The sequence below is a fragment of the Pseudophryne corroboree genome, chromosome 7, assembly GCF_028390025.1.
Source record: "Pseudophryne corroboree isolate aPseCor3 chromosome 7, aPseCor3.hap2, whole genome shotgun sequence".
NCBI lineage: Eukaryota > Metazoa > Chordata > Amphibia > Anura > Myobatrachidae > Pseudophryne > Pseudophryne corroboree.
In genome coordinates, this window is record NC_086450.1 from 81,340,527 (window position 1) to 81,361,824 (window position 21,298).

At 39.2% G+C, this 21,298-nt stretch overlaps 1 protein-coding gene across 29 annotated transcripts in view; it reads left to right on the top strand.

Annotated features, from left to right (window-relative positions):
- Positions 1–21,298, top strand: part of TTN (titin) — a 302,099-nt gene that overhangs the window by 46,455 nt on the left and 234,346 nt on the right. For all 29 annotated transcript variants that reach the window (XM_063933349.1, XM_063933371.1, XM_063933359.1 and 26 more), the window contains 24 exons: positions 502–559; positions 1,816–2,019; positions 2,615–2,757; positions 2,851–3,038; positions 4,227–4,457; positions 5,195–5,439; positions 5,557–5,777; positions 6,081–6,245; positions 6,339–6,507; positions 6,597–8,287; positions 8,380–8,661; positions 9,170–9,436; positions 9,533–9,805; positions 9,915–10,178; positions 11,012–11,272; positions 11,427–11,687; positions 12,059–12,322; positions 12,563–12,823; positions 13,393–13,653; positions 17,367–17,627; positions 18,495–18,636; positions 18,761–18,926; positions 19,149–19,380; positions 20,665–20,949. In XM_063933349.1, coding sequence (XP_063789419.1) covers positions 502–559; positions 1,816–2,019; positions 2,615–2,757; positions 2,851–3,038; positions 4,227–4,457; positions 5,195–5,439; positions 5,557–5,777; positions 6,081–6,245; positions 6,339–6,507; positions 6,597–8,287; positions 8,380–8,661; positions 9,170–9,436; positions 9,533–9,805; positions 9,915–10,178; positions 11,012–11,272; positions 11,427–11,687; positions 12,059–12,322; positions 12,563–12,823; positions 13,393–13,653; positions 17,367–17,627; positions 18,495–18,636; positions 18,761–18,926; positions 19,149–19,380; positions 20,665–20,949 — 6,795 coding nt within the window. The remainder of the gene's footprint in view (positions 1–501; positions 560–1,815; positions 2,020–2,614; positions 2,758–2,850; positions 3,039–4,226; positions 4,458–5,194; positions 5,440–5,556; positions 5,778–6,080; positions 6,246–6,338; positions 6,508–6,596; positions 8,288–8,379; positions 8,662–9,169; positions 9,437–9,532; positions 9,806–9,914; positions 10,179–11,011; positions 11,273–11,426; positions 11,688–12,058; positions 12,323–12,562; positions 12,824–13,392; positions 13,654–17,366; positions 17,628–18,494; positions 18,637–18,760; positions 18,927–19,148; positions 19,381–20,664; positions 20,950–21,298) is intronic.

The window sequence follows — 21,298 nt, forward strand, 5'->3', positions numbered from 1 at the left end:
ATCACCTTGCACATATCACTGGTTTATCACTTCCTTATGCCTTCTCCAGGTTAATACATCTGCCCCATTGTGTGGAGAGATTGTTACAATCAGCGCATTTCCACGGGCATGTGGTGTTCTTGCTGGAGGAATCCACCTCTCTTTAATCTTTATAAAATCTCTGAAGAGTGAAAGAGAAAATGTTTGGTGATGAGAAGCCAGGAGCTCCTTACAGTGTGTAACTTTGCCTAGAGCTTACAGTATTTTTCCTCTATGGAGAAAGTTGGAGTTGGGTACTGTATGTATTGTATATACAGTATTGTATACATATTAGCACCATGCTGAGCATTATATAGTGGTCCATGCAATATCCTGAGCTGTGTCCAGATAGGCCTCATCCTAATACTCTATGCATGTATATCATAGCATAATAGATTATGAAAATTGTATAAACTATAGACAATAGATGATGAAATATTCTAAGTATAATTACACTTTGATGATTTGTTTCTTTTTTTATAGTTTCTGAAGAATATGAAGCCAGAGAAACGGTTACTGAAAAAATGACAGAAGAGAAACAGTAATAATTTTTTCAGTTTTCTTTAATGAATTTTCTATGAATAGTTGTGAACATGTTTTCATGTAAAAAAGTATGGCCCACCTTTATAAGCCTTTATAAAAAGTATGGCCCACCTTTATTAACTACATTAATGTCATCATCATCATTTATTACCCCATTCATTATGGCCACACAATCAACCATAATACAAAACTATTAAAATAGTTTTTCTAGTTTTCTTACAAAAATATATACTGTATTTAAGGAGACAATGTGCCTGATAGTGTAGGGGGTGTGCATGCCGATGTGGCTCTGGCCACACCCACAAAGCACTGGCCACATCTCCTCCCCATCTCAGTATAGGCCCAAACATATTCTCTGCCGAAGGCCCATGTGGCCCTTAAGTCGGCCCTGATGTTACCTACACAGAGCCGCCAAGAAGACGGGAATGTATACTCTGTACCTGGGCCTGTTGGAAAGGTCCAGTGGGGGCCCATGTCCATAATGGCCCTGTTGCCCCCCCCCCCCCCACACACACACACACACACACACACACACACACACAACCGGCACCAGCACTTCACAATTTAGGCAGGGAGAAAGAGCCTACTGCTGTATTGTGCTGGGCTGGGGAGAGAGGCAGTTACAGCTATAGTCAGTCCTTTCTATCTGGGTTAAAGGTGCGAGGGGGGGGGGGGTGCGACGCCAACCTGGATCTGTCCCTCTTATCAGCCTGCCCTGAGCCACCAGCCCCTCCCCCCCAATACTATATTTTCAATCTGATAGTAAGGAGGTGGCCTGGCCACACCTCCCCAAGTTGGCCACACACCCTCCCAAGTACTGGGGCTTAGCAGAGCTGTCGGTAGCCCTGCACCTACCACAGTGAAGGCAACCATCTTGTGGGGTGAACCAATAATAAGGGGAGCCAGTGTTACTTGCTGAAGCACAAAGTGTGATAAACAGCTGTTCTAGAAAAAGTCCTTCAGCAATGTCACGGTTTTCTAGTTTATTGATAGGTTGCTCACTTATTAATTGTTATTCCACTCCCAAAATGGCAGCCACGTTGATGTCACTGATTCCACTTGAATGCCATGGTTATTGGTTAAACTGAAATTATGTCAGGCGCTTTTGGTAACTGACGGTTACATTTTAATTTAGATTTGAATTGAAAAATAAGATTTTGACATCGATTCTGAAATAAGACTGTACAATACAATGGAAACATGGTGTAAACTGCTAAGTGTTAGTTATATATCACATGGGCAAACTCATTGCAGGTACATTGAGGAGCAAAAGATGGAAGTAGAGGTGACTGCTCCTGAAGAAACTGGAGAAGGAGTAGCCCCTTTCTTCATCAGAAAACCCACCATTCAGAAGTTGGTTGAGGGAGGCAGAATCATATTTGACTGTCAGATTGGAGGAATCCCCAAGCCACACATATATTGGAAAAAGGCTGGCGTTCCTCTAAGTGCTGGATACAGGTAATAATAATATGCTGTTCAAATCATTAATATTATCTTTTTAATCAAATTAAAAATTATTTTAATAACTTTGGGGAGGATTCAGAGGTGGACATTAATGGCACCGCTGTTGCACTATTGTACGCAGCAGCTGTGCAAAATGATGCAAAAAGCCGGAGGAGGCGTCTTAAGTAAAAATACACCAACTGCCAGCTTCTGTAATCCAGTTCTGCACCTGTAGGTGCAGCAACGGATTTACTGTGTGAACATTGGACATCTGAGTAACATTGGACATCTGAGTAACGTTGGACATCATGAGGTTACTCAGGATGTCCGGTGAAATCACACTGCCTAGGCCAGTAACGCTGCATCCAAGGACACAGCCACTGACTTCAGCATGCACAGAAAACAGGGCTGACAAGCTTCCATTTTCTGAAAAGCTTCCTGTTGCCAACCTCAAGTGCCAGCAACATGTAAATAATGCTCCAGTTCTTGGGGCACTATGGTGTATTGACACTAGGTGTATTAGGGAAATCTGTATATACACTAATAATCATGAGACACTATGTAACAACAAAATAATGATACTGTATAACACTGGTCTTTTTATTTACAGATATAAATTATCATATAACAAGGATACTGGAGAATGCAAGCTTGAGATTTCTATGACATTTGCCGATGATGCTGGGGAATATAGCATTGTCGTCCGTAACAAACATGGAGAAGTTACTGAAACCACTCGACTGCTGGAGGAAGGTAAAGAAAACAGCGATGGTGAAATGCAGTCTGATAGTCAAAATGTACATATCTATTAAATTATTTCCCCATATATTTTTAAATCATCAATAGATGAATATGACTCTTACATGAGGATGCACGAAGAACCTACTCCATATGTACCCGAACCACAACTAGCTGAGGTTGCCCCAGCCGCTCCTCGGATTGAATATGATAAAGAATATGAAAGGGAACAAGCCCTTATCAGAAAAAAGATGGCCAAGGATACGACTTTAGTGAAAACCACAATTCATGCTGAGGTAATTTGACTGTTAACTATAAACATCTTCCAAAGTGCACTTAGAAAATCTGTGACTATATGACAAAACAATAACTAGTAGCCTCCTGCCAGAGGTGGTTGAGGCTAAGTCAGTAGAGCAATTTAAACATGTTTGGGATAGGCATATGAATATCCTCACAAAGAACCAAGGATCAAATAGGGTTGAGGTTACCTAAAGGTTAAAAAAGGGGAAGATTAGATGGGCCAAGTGGTTCTTATCTGCCATCAAGTTCTATGATTCTATCACAGGCAAAGTCAGGGGGGTTTCCGGTTGTCCTGAAACTCCCCTCCTCTTGGTCAGGTACTCAAATTATGAGAACAATAGCAGTAGTATATAATATGATTACTAGAGCTGCTGACACAACATGCACTTTAATGGACAGAGCAGAGCTGCTGCACTTGACCAGTGGTAGCAGTTTCTTCTACCAAGTTTGCAGTGTGTGTAGACTGAGCCCTCAATCGGTGCACTGGACCATAGAGTAGCTGCCATAAAGAAGAAACAGGAGCCTTACCATGAGATGGAAGAATGTGATTAGAAAGTGCAGTGAAGTCTCTTCTTTCTTTCTTTCTTTCTTTCTTTCTTTCTTTCTTTCTTTCTTTCTTTCTTTCTTTCTTTCTTTCTTTCTTTCTTTCTTTCTTTTCTTCTCTTTCTTTCTTTCTTTCTTTCTTTCTTTCTTTCTTTCTTTCTTTCTTTCTTTCTTTCTTTCTTTCTTTCTTTCTCTCTTTCTCCCTCCAATGTTCTGCAGAGTGGGAGATTGCAGATTGCATTTGGAAACCCTTCTCTAGAAATCCTGTGTTTACCTCGTCTATGTTTATGTTTCTATGTAGTTACAGATGGAGATATACTTACAGATGCAGCCACAGAAATCCCACGTTTATTACTTTATCTTATCCTTGATTATTATCTAGCTGGTTATCCTAGTAGAAAACTGTACTTTAAAGTAGTTAATTACAATAGATTCCTATTGATCAAGTTACAGTAAGCTAAGCTTAGTAGGATAACAATGGCTATACCAGTACTAAAATGTAAAAAAGAGGAAAGAACATGTTAATTTATGTTTTAAAACTTTGTACAGACTACTGTAGAGCTAACAATGATGTGCTATTTATTACTGAATACATTAGCAATTCATTCACTTTCACCTTTATTCTCATTACTAATTTGCAGGAGTATCGGCTAACTGCATTTGAAGAGAAACTTATCAAAGAAATTGAATACAGAATTATTAAGATCAGCTTGGAGGAATTACTGGAGGAGGATGGAGAGGAGATGATTATCGATGTTCCCGAAACGGAAATAATTGAGTCAGGATTTGACATAAGACTAAAGAGTTACCAGATCCTTGAGGGAATGGGTGTCACTTTCCACTGTAAAATGTCTGGTTACCCAGTACCAAAGGTACGGTACATAAAGTATTCCTGCATACAGTACATAAGCATGGTCTCCTGTGTGCAACCATTTTTCTTGGGGATCCTCTGTTGTTCTTAAAGTCCTGGGCAAAAACTGTGGGAAATGATGGGGTGTGTGTACAAGATGACTAGACCCTCGCTAGCCCTCACCCCTCCTCCACCACAAATTCAAGCCAGTTAATAGCTGCTGCAGTGTTATGAATGCCCCAGTAATACAATTTTTTCGCTTGCTTTAAACTATTTCAGGATACCAGGGAAGGTTGATTTAACACTACTGTTACTTTGAATTTTAAGGGAAAGACCAGTTAGGCCCATCTCCTGTTCTTTCCCAGGGGAATTGTTGGAATTGGATTTAGAGTAAAGATGTCAATGAGAATGGTGGGCTGCTGCTTAGATTGGCCAATTCAGTTTACTGACAGGTTTCTTACTGTACACTTTTTATTTTTTAGCTATCCCGAAGAGTAATGAATAGTGCCAGTCTGCTGATTATCTATCAAACCTTCAGCTAGGGCACTTATAAAAAATATCTGCGGTTTTAGACTAGACTTAACCAAGGGAGACTTAATGGCTTGTTTTATTTTTTGGAAGAGAAAATACAGTATGAGACATAACTATATAAAGATATCTAGACATTAAATTAACTCTTGTGCTTGTCTTGTTAGATTGTCATAGAAAAATGTCTTCACAGACCAACTGAGCAAAGCTGTTGTTGCATTGTTTTTGCAGATTGCATGGTTCAAGGATGGTAAACGTATAAAGCAGGGAGGACGCTACCAGATGGAAACCTTACAAGATGGAAGGGCCAGTCTGCGCATCACTATTTTATCTACTGAAGATGAGGGAATTTATACTGCCTTGGCCAGTAATTTTAAGGGAAATGCCATTTGCTCAGGAAAATTGTATGTGGAGCCTGTTGCACCCACTGGAGGTCCAGCTTACATACCAGCTCCAGATGCTGTTAAAAGAATACGGTAATGTCCACATTTATTTATGCAGTGTTGTTGAGCTTTAAACAAAATATATGAAAGCAGAATTAACTTTCAATACTTAAGCTCATTAAAAGTCAAATCTGCTTTATATTCCAATAGGTCTGTATCTCCAAGGTCACCAAGTCGCTCTCCTGGACGCTCTCCTGCACGTTCTCCTGCTCGCCGATTGGATGAAACTGATGAGTCCCAGTTGGAGAGATTATATAAACCAGTATTTGTCTTAAAACCTGCATCTTTTAAATGCGTTGAAGGTCAAACAGCAAGATTTGACTTGAAAGTTGTTGGAAGACCAATGCCAGAAACGTATTGGTTCCACAATGGTAATTATAATGCATTTTCCTTTATGCATATTTGGCATATATTCTAAAGACTTCTGTAGTCCATACAATGTTATGTCTAAATTCAACTTCAGTGTCTTCTGAATGCTGTTGGGTCATAGCCATTGTATTCATAGCAAGACATATTCAGCATAGCTTATCCTAATCAGGACAGTAGTTAGTGGAAATATTATATATAGATCTGTTGATAGCATTGAACAATTTAAAAAAAAGTCTAGTACAGTAAATTAATTAATCACACTGGCAAGAGTTGAATGTATATTAACAATTTATTATATTTTATAGGTCAGCAAATTGTCAATGACTATACACATAAAATTGTTGTCAAGGAAGATGGAACACAGTCCCTTATCATAGTGCCAGCAATGCCAACTGATTCTGGAGAATGGACCGTCATAGCTCAGAACAGAGCTGGCAAAACCTCAGTCTCAATGACATTGACTGTGGAAGGTAAAGTATACACATTTCTAGCAATAACTGACTTCTGGTGATGTTGCGAGGTAGCATTGAAGCTTAATTTGAACTGTCTTACATTTTCTATAGCAAAGGAACACCTGCAAAGACCACAGTTTGTGGAAAAACTTAAAAACGTTAGTGTCAAAGAAGGCTCTAAACTGGAAATGTCAGTGAAAGCTTTGGGCAACCCCAACCCAGATATTGTATGGCTGAAGAATAGTGACATCATTGCTCCTCACAAATTTCCCAATATAAAGTGAGTACACTGCTTATCATGTTATCCTTTATTGTGCATAAAGAAAATGTGTTTTTTAAATAATTATGCATATTATCTTTAAATTATAGAATTGATGGAACAAAGGGGCAAGCAGCTCTTAAGATTGAATCTACGATAAGCCATGATGCAGCATGGTATACTGCTACTGCCATTAACAAAGCTGGACGTGACACTACAAGATGCAAAGTAAATGTAGAGGTTGAGTTTGCTGAACCTGAACCAGAGCGAAGACTTATAATTCCAAAGGGAACATACAAAGCTAAAGAGATAGCAGCTCCAGAATTAGAGCCCTTACATCTGCGGTATGGTCAGGAGCAATGGGAGGAAGGTGATCTTTATGACAAAGAAAAGCAGCAGAAGCCATTCTTTAAGAAGAAGCTCACTTCAGTGAGGCTTAAGCGCTTTGCGCCATCACACTTTGAGTGTCGTCTTACACCAATTGGAGACCCAACTATGGTTGTTGATTGGCTCCATGATGGGAAGCCATTAGATGCAGCCAACAGACTTCGAATGGTGAATGAGTTTGGATACTGCAGTCTTGATTATGAGATAGCTTACCCCAGAGACAGTGGTGTTATTACTTGTAGAGCAACTAACAAATATGGAACAGACCACACATCAGCTACATTAATTGTAAAAGATGAGAAGAGTCTTGTTGAAGAGTCTCAGTTGCCAGAAGGCAGAAGAGGTATGCAGAGAATTGAAGAGCTGGAAAGGATGGCCCATGAGGGTGCTCTGACAGGAGTATCAGATGATGTCAAAGAAAAACAAAAACCAGAAATTGTTTTGTACCCTGAACCCGCAAGAGTTTATGAAGGGGAAATTGCAAGGTTCCGTTGTCGTGTTACTGGATATCCTCAACCTAAAGTAAATTGGTACCTCAACGGACAGCTTATCCGTAAAAGCAAAAGATTCAGACTCCGCTATGATGGCATATACTACCTTGAAATTGTTGACTGTAAATCCTATGATTCTGGTGAAGTTAAGGTCACTGCTGAAAACCCTGAAGGTGTGTCTGAACATGTAGTAAAGCTAGAGATTCAGCAGAAAGAAGATTTTAGGTCAGTTCTTAGAAGAACTCATGAGCCCAAAATTGTAGCCCCCCCAACTGAGGCAGGAAAACTTCCATTTGAAGTAAAGAAATTAGATAAAGCAGCTGATGCAGGGGCAAAAGAATTTGTAAAACTAAAAAGGGCTGAAAGAATCACTCATGATAAAGTCACTGAAGAATCAGAAGAACTACGGAGCAAATTTAAGCGCAGGACAGAGGAAGGGTATTATGAAGCCATTACTGCTGTTGAGCTGAAATCACGCAGGAAAGATGAAGCATATGAGGATATGCTTAGAAAGACAAAAGATGACCTTCTTCACCATATCAAAGAACTTACTGAGGAGGAAAAGAAAGCATTAGAAGTTGAAGGCAAAATTACTATTCCCACTTTCAAACCAGACAGAATTGAGCTATCACCAAGTATGGAAGCTCCCAAGATTTTGGAAAGAATCCAGAGCCAAACAGTTGCCCAGGGGGCAGAAGCTCACTTCTGTGTCCGTGTAGTGGGAAGACCAGATCCAGAGTGCCAGTGGTTTAAAAATGGTGTCAAGGTTGAAAGGTCAGACCGCATCTACTGGTACTGGCCAGAAGATAATGTGTGTGAACTGGTCATTAGAGATGTTGTTGCAGAAGATTCAGCCAGCATTATGGTGAAAGCCATCAATGTAGCTGGTGAAACTTCAAGCCACGCATTTCTGCTTGTTCAAGGTGAGATATATCTAAATGTTAACTCTCTTACTAACAATACTTTTGACATTGTTGAGCTATGTCCTGATATAATATCCTTTCTTTGTATGCAGGAAAACAGTTGATTACTTTCACAGAAGAATTACAAGACCTGACAGCAAAGGAAAAAGACACCATGGCAACATTTGAGTGTGAAACTTCAGAACCATTTGTGAAAGTCAAATGGTTCAAAAATGGTGTGGAGATTCACTCTGGCGATAAGTACAGAATGCATTCTGAGAGAAAAGCCCATTTCCTTTCTGTGCTTGTAATTGAGATGTCAGATGCTGATGATTACAGCTGCATCTTGAAAGAAGATGAGTCTGTGAAGACAACTGCCAAACTCATAGTTGAAGGTAATAAGAACAATAAATATTTGTAAACTATCAAATTATTCTAAACGATATTTGATCAACAACAGAGAAGACAATATTAAATGATTTTTATTTTAAAAGCTGTAGGACAAAAAGAAACAGTATACTATGGGCGGGATTTAATTCTTTTCACCCCTTTCCACACTCATTCTGTTTCTGCCCTCAGGGATGTTGTATCATTATTTCAGCTCGCTACGTCCGGAGTAGCGAGGCACCTAATCCTTTACACAGCTAAACCTGATTACTATGGGCGCAATATGCGTGATAACGGAGATCATTTTAGAAAGGAAATTGGGCGTGATATATCATTTGAATCTCACCCTAAGTGTGCCAAATCTCTAATGGAATTCAGCAAATTATTATTTTCTGAAGTAATGGTCATTACTAATATAATCATGTAAAAATATAGTAACATCATAGCACTATACCTGTAAGAACAGCCCCATTTTTAAAAGTTCTTTAATCTAGAAAATACTTCTTGCCATGATAGGTACTCCTATTGAGTTTACTAAAGAGCTTGAGGACATCGAAGTTCCAGAAACACAATCCGGAGAACTAGAATGCGCTATTTCTCTTGAAGACGCAGAGGGTAAATGGTATCATGGTGATACTGAGATAAAGCCTAACGGCAAATACTTGGCTACATCCCGCAGAGGGCGTCATGTTCTTACAGTCAAAGATGTTACAAAGGAAGACCAAGGAGAATACAGCTTTGTGGTAGCTGGGAAAAAGACCACTGCTCAGATGAAAGTGAAACGTAAGTTTATTTTCTTGTACTGTATAATCTAAAGCCAATATCATTGGTTTCCTTTCTAGTCACTTAACTTACAATATTATTTTTTTATATACACAGCTCGTCCTATTTCCCTCATACAAGGGCTTTCAGACCAGAAAGTGTGCGAGGGGGACATTGCTCAACTTGAAGTGAAAGTGTCTCTTGAAAATGCAGAAGGGATCTGGCTGAAAGATGGAAAGGAGATCCAGCCAAGTGATCGGATTCATATTGTCATTGACAAGCATTCTCACATGTTACTTATTGAAGACACCACAGCAGAAGATATTGGGAAATATACCTTTACTATACCAGATCTTGATCTTTCCACATCTGGACAGCTTTCAGTTTATAGTGAGTGCTACATTTAATCAGGAATACATACTTTTAAATCACAATTTATACCAAATAGTATATGAAAGGATCAGTCCTAAAGTCAAGTTATTTTCTACTCATTCCACAGGTGTTGAGATTGTCATCCCTCTTAAAGACGTTCATGCCATAGAAGGAACGAAGGCTGTACTTGAATGCAAAGTATCAGTGCCTGATATGGCATCTGCCAAATGGTCCATTAATGATCAGCCAATAAAACTTGATGATCGTGTGCAGGCTATTGCCAAAGGAGCCAAGCAAAGACTGGTATTTTCCAGAACTCATGCTTCTGATGAAGGAAATGTCAAACTATTGATTGGTAAAGTGGAAACCAGCTGCAACCTTACTGTGGAAAGTGAGTAAATGTATAAATAAACTTTTGCCTTAAGGCCATTCACATGCCCCTTTTCCAATCAATACATAGCCACTGGGTATTCAAGACATAATAGCTGTACAGTTTCAGTAGATGTCCAGTTTAAAGAATAAGGGTGAGATCACTGTAGGATCTTCTGCATGTATCTTCAGGATCCACAGCAGATACTGTATCTCTGATACCTGCTGTGGTCCTGTAGCAGATCAGTCCCCATTGTTTTCTGAAGGAATCCTTATCGATAGTACCCACTAGTGTATGCGGAGCCTGATGGCCATGCAGACACATCACATCACCCGGGTTGTTAACAAGGAGTTAAGACTTTGCTGTGACAACTCAATATTTCTGAGTTGTCCAGGCAAGATTTCAATTATGGATTTCGTTGGTAACAAATACTGGTAAGTATTGTACATGATCATAGTTACGATAATCGCGCCATTCATGCAATCATTGCAATATCTCACCCTTATTCATCCTATCATTACTTATCAGTAGGACAGTATAGGGGTTTATACTGAAATGGGGGATACATATCGTAGTGCTATGGAGAAAGTGTTACCTAAATAATAAAAAGAGTAATTGTAGAAGAAGCTTTACTGGTGTTGATACAGTTTATATTGTATTATATTGCTGTGTATGTTTCTATCGTTGTACTACATTAAAAGTGCAATATAAGTTGGACCATTGCAATCATCTTAATTCATGACCATTGCAATTATGTAATATTACTTTTTTTTGTTAAACCCAAGTTGTGTTTTATTATGTTTCTCATTTTGTCTCCTTTACAATTACTGTATAACCTATTTCCTTTCTTACAGAAATCACCATCATAAAAGGACTCACTGACAGAACATGCACCGAGACACAGAATGTCACCTTGGAGGTTGAACTTTCCCATTCTGGAATTGACGCTTTATGGCTTTTCAAAAATGAAGAGCTTAAGCCAAGCCCAAAATACAAGATTGAATCCAAGGGCAAGATATACAGACTCACAATTACAGACATGATGAAGGATGAGGAAGGACAGTACACCTTCTTTGCTGGAGAAAAGCAAACTAGTGGACAAATTACAGTGTCAGGTACTATATATCATCCCTTTTATAGTTTGCATAAAGAAAATAATTCTGGAGAAGCAAAATATGAAGCAAAACTAAATATAGTCTACAGATGCATAATAAAGCATAGGGAACATTGACTTATTTTTTCTAATGTACTTTCCTTTCATTCCCTAAGGGGGTGCTATAAGCAAGCCACTGGTGGATCTCACTGTGGCTGAATCCCAGACAGCTGTTTTCGAGTGTGAAGTGGCTAACCCAGACTCCAAAGGACAATGGCTGAGAGAAGGAAAACCAATAAGCTTCACTGACAGCATCAAAAGCGTATCAGTAGGTGCCAAGAGACAGGTCATAATTCCTATCAGCAAGCTCGAAGATATTGGAGAGTACACTTATCAAGTAGCAACCTCAAAAACTTCCGCAAAGCTGAAAGTTGAAGGTTTGTGGTTTACTATTCCTCTTAAGTTTGAAACAAATGTGTAGTTCTGGCCTATTATTTAGTCTGTGCCAATTCTCACATAATCAAAAGTGTAGTATTGCAGTTATATTTACATATAATGATAATGATAATAATAATAATAGTTTATGTTTCACAAAATGTAAATATTTTTAACAGAAGATCACAAGATCAAATAATTATAGGCCCTAAGAGATGTTAGATTTCCAAAATCCTCTCCTTTATGGTTATAATCTCAAGAAAGACTTCTAGTACGTTAAATTGTAGGCAACTGTAATAAGGCTTTAACATTGTTACGTCATACGATGGTGAGTAGGTGTTTTGTAATGTTACGGATCTACCATTTCTTCTAGCTGTCAAGATAAAGAAGACACTGAAGAACCAGACTGTGACTGAGACACAAGAAGCCATTTTCAGCGTAGAGCTGACTCATCCTGATGTGAAAGGAGCCCAATGGATCAAAAATGGCGTTGAACTTGAATCCAATAACAAGTATGAGATCACAGTGGAGGGGCCAGTGCATACCTTGAGAGTCAAAAACTGTGCCGTGCCTGATGAGTCTGTCTACAGCTTCAAGCTTGGCAAGATTGGTGCTAATGCCAGACTTCATGTAGAGAGTAAGTTACTTACAATTTATATATATATATATATATATATATCTTGAACTGATGTACTTTAGCTAAGCTGACAAGCATTTGGTTATTTTGTGAATGATAAGTTGTATATATATATATGTTCTGTCTGAAAATGTTTTATGTAAATATCAATGAGATGAATGATATACATTATTGTATCTATTATTTTTCAGCATAGATTAAAATTATAATTATTCCACTTATTAAATTTTTTTTTTTCAGCTGTTAAAATCATCAAGAAACCCAAGGATGTCACTGCATTGGAAAATACCCCAGCTACCTTTGAACTTAGTGTGTCTCATGACACTGTACCAGTCAAATGGTTCTTTAAAAACTCAGAACTGAAACAAAGCGATAAGCACAAAATTGTATCAGAACGTAAGGTCCACAAGCTTGTCTTGCAGAATGTGACTCCAGAAGACACTGGAGAATACACAGCTGTGGTTGGACAACTGGAGTGCAAAGCTAAGCTATTTGTAGAGAGTAAGACATTTTCTAATTTTATTATCCTGTTCGCTAATTATAAAATTGAACACTAATTTTGTTTAAATATGTGGTTTAATGGTTTAGAAATATTCTACAGATCAACCTCAGCTTTTTTTTTTTTTAAATTCAATTGGAAAGTATTGATTAAAATAATATTCTAAATGTAAGTTATATAGGGGGGATGTATCAAAGTTTGTAAAGAAATAAAGTGAAGTGAGATAAAACACCATTCATCTAATTCAAAAATAATAGTTAACAGGTGTAATTAAAGTGCAGTGATTACATAGGATGTTGATGTGAAGAGAATGGGATTCTTGTCTGTACATATGCTACAGAAGTTTAATGTCTTAATTCCCAAGGACATTTTCTAATGTCCTTGTAATTAAGTGGGGCAGTTCCGGCTTGCCACTTTGGCCATCTCTTGCTGCTTTCAAAGATAATAAATATATGTGAATAATCCATACAAAATATTTGTTACGTAAATTTAATTTACATTTTTGTTTGTGTTGGGTGTTCTAAGTCTGTGAGTGTGTATTAATTCATATATGTCTCCTATTTCTCTTTAGCTTTACATATTACAAAGACCATGAAGAGCGTTGAAGTTCCTGAAACCAAAACGGCTTCATTTCAGTGTGAAGTCTCTCACTTCAACGTGCCATCCATTTGGCTTAAAAATGGAGTTGAAATTGAAATGAGCGAGAAATTTAAGATTGTGGTTCAGGGTAAACTTCACCAATTGATCATTATGAACACAAGCAGTGAAGATTCTGCTGAATACACATTTGTCTGTGGAAATGATAACGTCAGCGCAACATTAACTGTGAAACGTATGTATTATGAAGATGTATTACTATGCATGGCCTATTGCCCAAACTGTTCACATTCCTACCAACGTTCTAGACTGTTATCCTGAACAGTAACTTTCTCTTCTAGATCACTTCTTTTGGCTGCGTTTTTTTCATGCTTATACCCTTTTCATAATCTATTTCTCAGTATCAATTTTCAATATATGCCACCTGAAGTTTTGCAGAATTTACAACAGTATAAATTCCATATATAATAATTTTTTAAATCAGTAAATAATCCTGATTTTTTGTTTTGTTTCTGAAATGGCATAGTAGCATTGCAATAATATATATATATATATATATATATAGGTAATTCCATGTGACTCATGTTACATTTCATGTTAATTTTTAGAAGTTTAAATGCACCACACAAAAATGAAGCTGAAATATAACATTTTAAAAGAATGACAATAATATATGGGGTAGGTAGTCAATTAATGTTTAGAAACAGAATTGGTAGTTACATTTTATTGTTTATACACTGGATTACAGTACAACAGAATGAACATAAAAACTGAGATTTATATATTTATTTAAACATGCTCTCCTAGATATTTTTACAAATATGATTGTTATACTATACACTTATAAGACCCTAAACCAGTGCTTCTCAAACGTTTTTGAATCACGGCACCCTAGAGTTTCAGAATTATTTTCATGGTGCCCTGTGGCCAAAAGTTTCTTATTGAGACATTTAGAAAGAAATATGAAATTAAATAAATTGTGTTTATATGTTATACTTAGGTTCAATTGTGTGATGCGGGACAAGATTTCATACTGTTTGTCCAAGTATTTTATGATTGGCAGCCACCAGCACTGGTTTTACCTACTACATTGACCATAAATAATTTGAATTGGTCCTGGACCACCAATCCAAGGCACCCCTGCATGTGCCTTGAGGCACCCCAGGATGCCACGGCATACAGTTTGAGCACCACTGCCCTAAACATATGATTGACACACAAACAAAAATCTGAATGTTAACCAAAATACTTAGAAATTAGCTGTTTTTTTGCATCCACTTCAACAACTTCCATATATGCTCAATGTTTACACATGCGGGAAATTGATACGTGATACATATATCAATTTCAATTATCACATAATACACTATGATCTTTTAGCAGCATAAATATACTAAAATGTTACGTGAAATGCAATTTTCATGTATTGGGGAGTATTCAATTGTTTGAAAAGTCAGTTGGGAGTCTGTTTTTTCCTATCTAATAGACAGGAAAGAAAAAGACACCCAACCGACTTTTCAAACAATTGAATTCCCCCCATTGTGTCCTATATTTCATGGAATGACCCATATATATGCAGCGTACTCAGGTTCCCTTCCCAGGTGAAGGTATAATGTAGGAGAATGGACATATATGTCTTGATAAAAGGGCTAGGCCCTGAAACGCTGGCATCAGACCCACAGCAGTGTCCATTTATTTCTGTTTTCAACATCTGTGTGCCGTCCATTCTCCCACATTATCTGTACATACACATAGGTTCAAGCAGAGCAGGCACTCAACCAAGTAAAGTAAACTGGTACAGGGTCCATAAAAGTCTTAACACAGCACACTCACCCCTCTTTAATAGAGATGATCATATATATATATATATATATATATATATATATATACACTGCTCAAAAAAATAAGGGGAACACTAAAATAACACATCCTAGATCTGAATGAATGAAATATTCTTATTAAATACTTTGTTCTTTACATAGTTGAATGTGCTAACAACAAAATCACACAAAAATTATCAATGGAAATCAAATTTATTAACCCATGGAGGTCTGGATTTGGAGTCACCCTCAAAATTAAAGTGGAAAAACACACTACAGGTTGATCCAACTTTGATGTAATGTCCTTAAAACAAGTCAAAATGAGGCTCAGTAGTGTATGTGGACTCCACGTGCCTGTATGGCCTCGCTAAAACCCACACAAGTGGCTCAGGTAGTGCAGCACATCCAGGATGGCACATCAATGCGAGCTGTGGCAAGAAGGTTTGCTGTGTCTGTCAGCGTAGTGTCCAGAGCATGGAGGCGCTACCAGGAGACAGGCCAGTACATCAGGAGACGTGGAGGAGGCCGTAGGAGGGCAACAACCCAGCAGCACGACCGCTACCTCCGCCTTTGTGCAAGGAGGAACAGGAGGAGCACTGCCAGAGCCCTGCAAAATGACCTCCAGCAAGCCACAAATGTGCATGTGTCTACTCAAACGATCAGAAACAGACTCCATGAGGGTGGTATGAGGGCCCGACGCCCACAGGTGGGGGTTGTGCTTACAGCCCAACACCGTGCAGGACGTTTGGCATTTGCCAGAGAACACCAAGATTGGCAAATTTGCCACTGGCGCACTGTGCTCTTCACAGATGATTAGCAGGTTCTCACTGAGCACATGTGACAGACGTGAAAGAGTCTGGAGACGCCAAGGAGAACGTTCTGCTGCCTGCAACATCCTCCAGCATGACCGGTTTGGCAGTGGGTCAGTAATGGTGTGGGGTGGCATTTCTTTGGGGGGGCGCACAGCCCTCCATGCGCTCGCCAGAGGTAGCCTGACTGCCATTAGATACCGAGATGAGATCCTCAGACCCCTTGTGAGACCATATGCTGGTGCGGTTGGCCCTGGGTTCCTCCTAATGCAAGACAATGCTAGACCTCATGTGGCTGGAGTGTGTCAGCAGTTCCTGCAAGACGAAGGCATTGATGCTATGGACTGGCCCGCCCGTTCCCCAGAGCTGAATCCAATTGAGCATATCTGGGACATCATGTCTCGCTCCATCCACCAATGCCACGTTGCACCACAGACTGTCCAGGAGTTGGTGGATGCTTTAGTCCAGGTCTGGGAGGAGATCCCTCAGGAGACCATCCCCCACCTCATCAGGAGCATGCCCAGGCGTTGTAGGGAGGTCATACAGGCACGAGGAGGCCACAGACACTACTGAGCCTCATTTTGACTTGTTTTAAGGACATTACAGCAAAGTTGGATCAGCCTGTAGTGTGTTTTTCCACTTTAATTTTGAGGGTAACTCCAAATCCAGACCTCCATGGGTTAATAAATCTGATTTCCATTGATAGTTTTTGTATGATTTTCATGTCAGTACATTCAACTATGTAAAGAACAAAGTATTTAATAAGAATATTTCATTCATTCAGATCTAGGATGTGTTATTTTAGTGTTCCCTTTATTTTTTTGAGCAGTGTATATATATATATATATATATATATGTATGTACAGTATACTGTGTATATACATATAGATTTTCTAAAAAGCCATTTTTTCAAGTTTGAGAAACTAAATATACTGTATCAGATAAATTGAATGATAACTTTGTGGCTTATCAAGTGATGATTAACAGATTCATAAATTATCGCTTGTATCTAAATTAAAGACATTAGAAATTGTTACAAAAATAAACAATATAACTAAAGTATTGTTTTTTACAACTTTAATATTAAGTAGAGTGAAATGCTTGCTTTAACAATCCATTATGCCTTCCTATTACACATGAGTTTTAGAAAAAGAAAGAGAATTGTCATTAAAGTATGTTTATTCCATGTTGTCATAATAAATTTAAACAACCTTAAAAGGAAAAATGCCCTCTAGTGTACAGTCATTTATTTGCCTCTTTTGTATATGTGTGTATCTACAATCAAACTAAATAGATATGCTTTTGATTTTTTTTTACAGCTATCCTGATTACTTCTATGTTGAAAGACATCAATGCTGAAGAAAAAGACACCATCACTTTCGAAGTGACAGTCAACCATGAGGGCATCACTTATAAGTGGTTGAAGAATGGTGTTGAAATAAAGGCTACAGAGCGTTGCCAGATAAAAGCCAAACAGCAATCCCATTCCCTTACTATTAGAAATGTCCACTTCGGTGATGCTGCAGAATACAGCTTTGTTGCTGGAAAAGCAGTTTCTAAAGCCACCTTGTATGTGGAAGGTAAGGTCACTCCTGTTAAAGAGTCTAAGAGGACAGGGGCGGTGAGGCAGACTGGGGTGGTGAGGCCTTCATCACCTTCCTCTGCCCCTCAACACCATACTCAGCCCTCAGTATCTTCTTCATCCCTCAATACCTTTGTAGAGGATGGGGAGGATTATTGCTACAACATAGTACCGTATAGCCATGGGCTGATGCGCTACGGACCTGTCACACGTTGCTAAGGCTCATGCTCATAGTATTGGTCTTTCCTCAGTTTGGCTGTAAAGATGTAGATAATGCCTGACACCAGGGCTAATGAAGCCATGAAATCTGTGCACTGCACCATTGTACTTTGTACTAGCACCAGTGTGGCTGCATAGCAACACAGTACATCCTCTCTATGCATTGTACACCTAGAGAAGCCCATTGCCCACCCTGACACTCACTTCTTGGCCAGGTCCTTGTGGGAGCCACAGGAGCTCATCAACTGGGTGAGATCTTGTCTTACAGATGCCACCGTCTTGCTCATCTCTCCCGACGCGCCTCCTTTGATTTGCTCTCCTCCCTGGGATGGGGAGGGTGGTGCCACGGGCCACCTGCTATGCAGCTGCCAGGTGGGGAGAGGAGTGCCGTGGACTGCCGGCTCTACAGCCACCAGGTGGGGAGGGGGTTGCTGCGGACTACCTGTTCTGCAGCCACCAGGTGGGGAGGGGAAGCAGCATGCTTCCCGATCACTGCTGGCCACAGTAATTGGAACGTGGCTGCAAACTTCGAGCACTGTATGTATATATATATATATATATATATATATATATATATTGTGTGTGTAAAATAAATTCTTATCAATAAGTATTTTGACTGTAATTTTTCTGTGCTACTTTCCTCTAGCCCGTCACATAGAATTCAGAAAACCAATAAAGGAAATTAAAGTTCTTGAGAAGAAAAGAGCAACATTTGAATGTGAGATCTCTGAACCTGACTTGAATGTTCAATGGATGAAGGATGGACAAGAGCTCCAAGTCACGGACAGGTAACTAAGTTTATTTCTGTTTCAAAACACTACTTTGAAAATAAGAAAACATTTTTACAGGCAAGAAGATCATTGTTATCGGAATATAATATCTGCTGTTTCTATGTTTTTATTTTTAATTCAGAGTAAAAATTCAAAGTGAGAGATATGTTCACCGCCTCGTAATTCCTATTGTGCGCATGTCTGATGCTGGACAATACTCTGCGGTTGCTGGTGGAAACATGTCCACAGCCAGCTTACACGTGGAAGGTCGTGATGTCCGTATCACATGTGTTAGCAAAGCAGTTCAGGTACTTTTTTTATATTTTTCTTTTATAGTGATATATAAAAACATAAAAAATATTTTTTTAAATAGATTATTTTATGGTTATTTTTGTTAAATTGGCACAGCTGCTTTCTAAAATATACATTATCTTGAATTAGTTGATACGTTTATTTCAACTGACATTTTCTTGATTATTTTCTAAAATACTATTTTGTATTACCCTATAAATGTGTTGTTTCATCTCTAGGCTGTTGAGAGACAACGGGCAGTGGTTGAGTTTGAAGTCAATGAGGATGACGTAGATGCCCGCTGGATGAAGGATGGCATTGACATCAATTTCCACGTGGAAGAGAGATACGAGTACATTGTGGAAAGACGCGTACATCGCATGTGCATCACCGAAACTCAGATAAGCGACAGCGGAGAATACACCTTTTTGGCTGGCAAAAACAGGAGTTCTGTTACTCTCTATGTGAATGGTGAGGGAATGAATAGTGAAATCATTTGATACTCACCTTAGATGTTCTCAAGATAAAAATGTATTTCCTGTATTTTGCACTTTCATCTGCTCCTCCTTGTACAAATATTTGGTAGTTAATAGTCAGGTACTTAAATAAATCAATGAAAACCTATCCATAATTTATTTTATAACCGTTACTTATATAACGCTGACCAGTGACGTGCGGTCAGCGTAGGCAGAGCCTCATCTGTCATACTCCACTATACTCCAGAGTCTTGACTACAAAAATGATAAGAATAATACAAAGAAGATTTTTTTATAACTTATAAATATCATCTTTGTATTATTCATGTCATATTTGTGTTATTCTAATCATTTTTATAGTCAAAACTCACCACCAAATCATATACTGTATGTGTGGGTAAATCTGACTCTGATACTAGCCAGTGTCTCCCCAGCCACTGACATCACCGCACCAAAGTGACGTGCAGTGCGGTCGATGGCCATGGAGGCACTGCTGCACTCACACATCATGCAAGCAACACACGTCCAGCCCAGCTGCACACTTTTCTTACCTGGGTCCTGGGCACACGTGTGCAGAGCCCCTCCATCCGAGATAATGCGGGTGCAGGTGCTGCTGCAGCTGCTGCCGGCTGGGAGGACAGAAGAGGATGAAGGAGAAGGAAGATGCCGGCCGCCGCAAGTACTCCCATGTCACATCCTCTGCTGCCTGGTGTGTTACTCTGCAATCCGCCGGGTCCCGCCGCATATGGGTGATTGGACCAGCAGATCTAGCACTGGATCCACTGTCCAATCACATCTGCCTCGTTGTCACGGGCGGGCTTTGATGTGGGCTGAAAGCCCGTCCTTGTCAACGAGGCACTTATATAGGTGCCGCATTCCTCACTTTTGTAAATGGGCTTTTACAGCCCACTGTTTGGCTCCGCCCCCTGCTTTATCCCCAGTTTCCATTGTCAACGGGAGGTACTGCTCTCAGTGCCTCCCAAACTAATTTAAAGTAGGAAAATTATTATATTAATATAAAGAAGGTACTTATGACAAATAATATGTGTCATAAGTATCTTCTTTGTATTATTTTAATCATTAATGACAGAGGAGGCACTGCCTCCCCTGCCTGCACATCCCTGCACCTCACTAGCACTCACATATTCCGCAGAGAATGTTTAATAATTCACATCAGTCCCTTCCCCAATGAGCTTACACTTTGTATTTACTACGGGCAGCTTTTTTTGCTCATGTAGATATATATTGTTATCTAATCTTTTTTTTATATATTTACCAGCTCCAGAGCCTCCTGTGATATTACAAAAACTTGAACCTGTGCACGTGGAATCTGGCAAACCGGCTCGCTTCTGTACCGTAGTGAGCGGCAGGCCACAGCCCACGGTAGCTTGGTTTAAGGATTCAACACAGCTTTCTCCAGGCTTCAAGTCCAAGTTCCTTCACGATGGGCAGGAATACACCCTATTGCTAATAGAGGCATTCCCTGAGGATGCAGCACTGTACACATGTGAAGCCAGCAATGATTCTGGGATGGCCTGTACATCTGCTACACTGACAGTCGAAGGTGGGGATTCTTTCAAAAATTTTAGTTCAAAAAAGATACTACAAGATGGACTATCAGCTTGTGATGTTTTGGATAAGCCTTTTTAAATTCTGGACAGTTAGGAGCATTTACAGTATGGCAACTTTATACTGCATCCAACATATAGGATGTAAGTCCGATATCAGCGGCCGTGAGGGATGCCGGCTGAACTCTGACTCTTTTTTAAAGGGGCAATCACTTACAAGGCATGGTTTAGCCTTATCCAGTGGTTTCCAAATTTTTTTGAATCACGGCGCCCTAGAATATAAGAATTTTTTTCACGGCACCCCAAGGCCAAAAATTTCTTATTGAGAAATTTAGAAAGAAATAT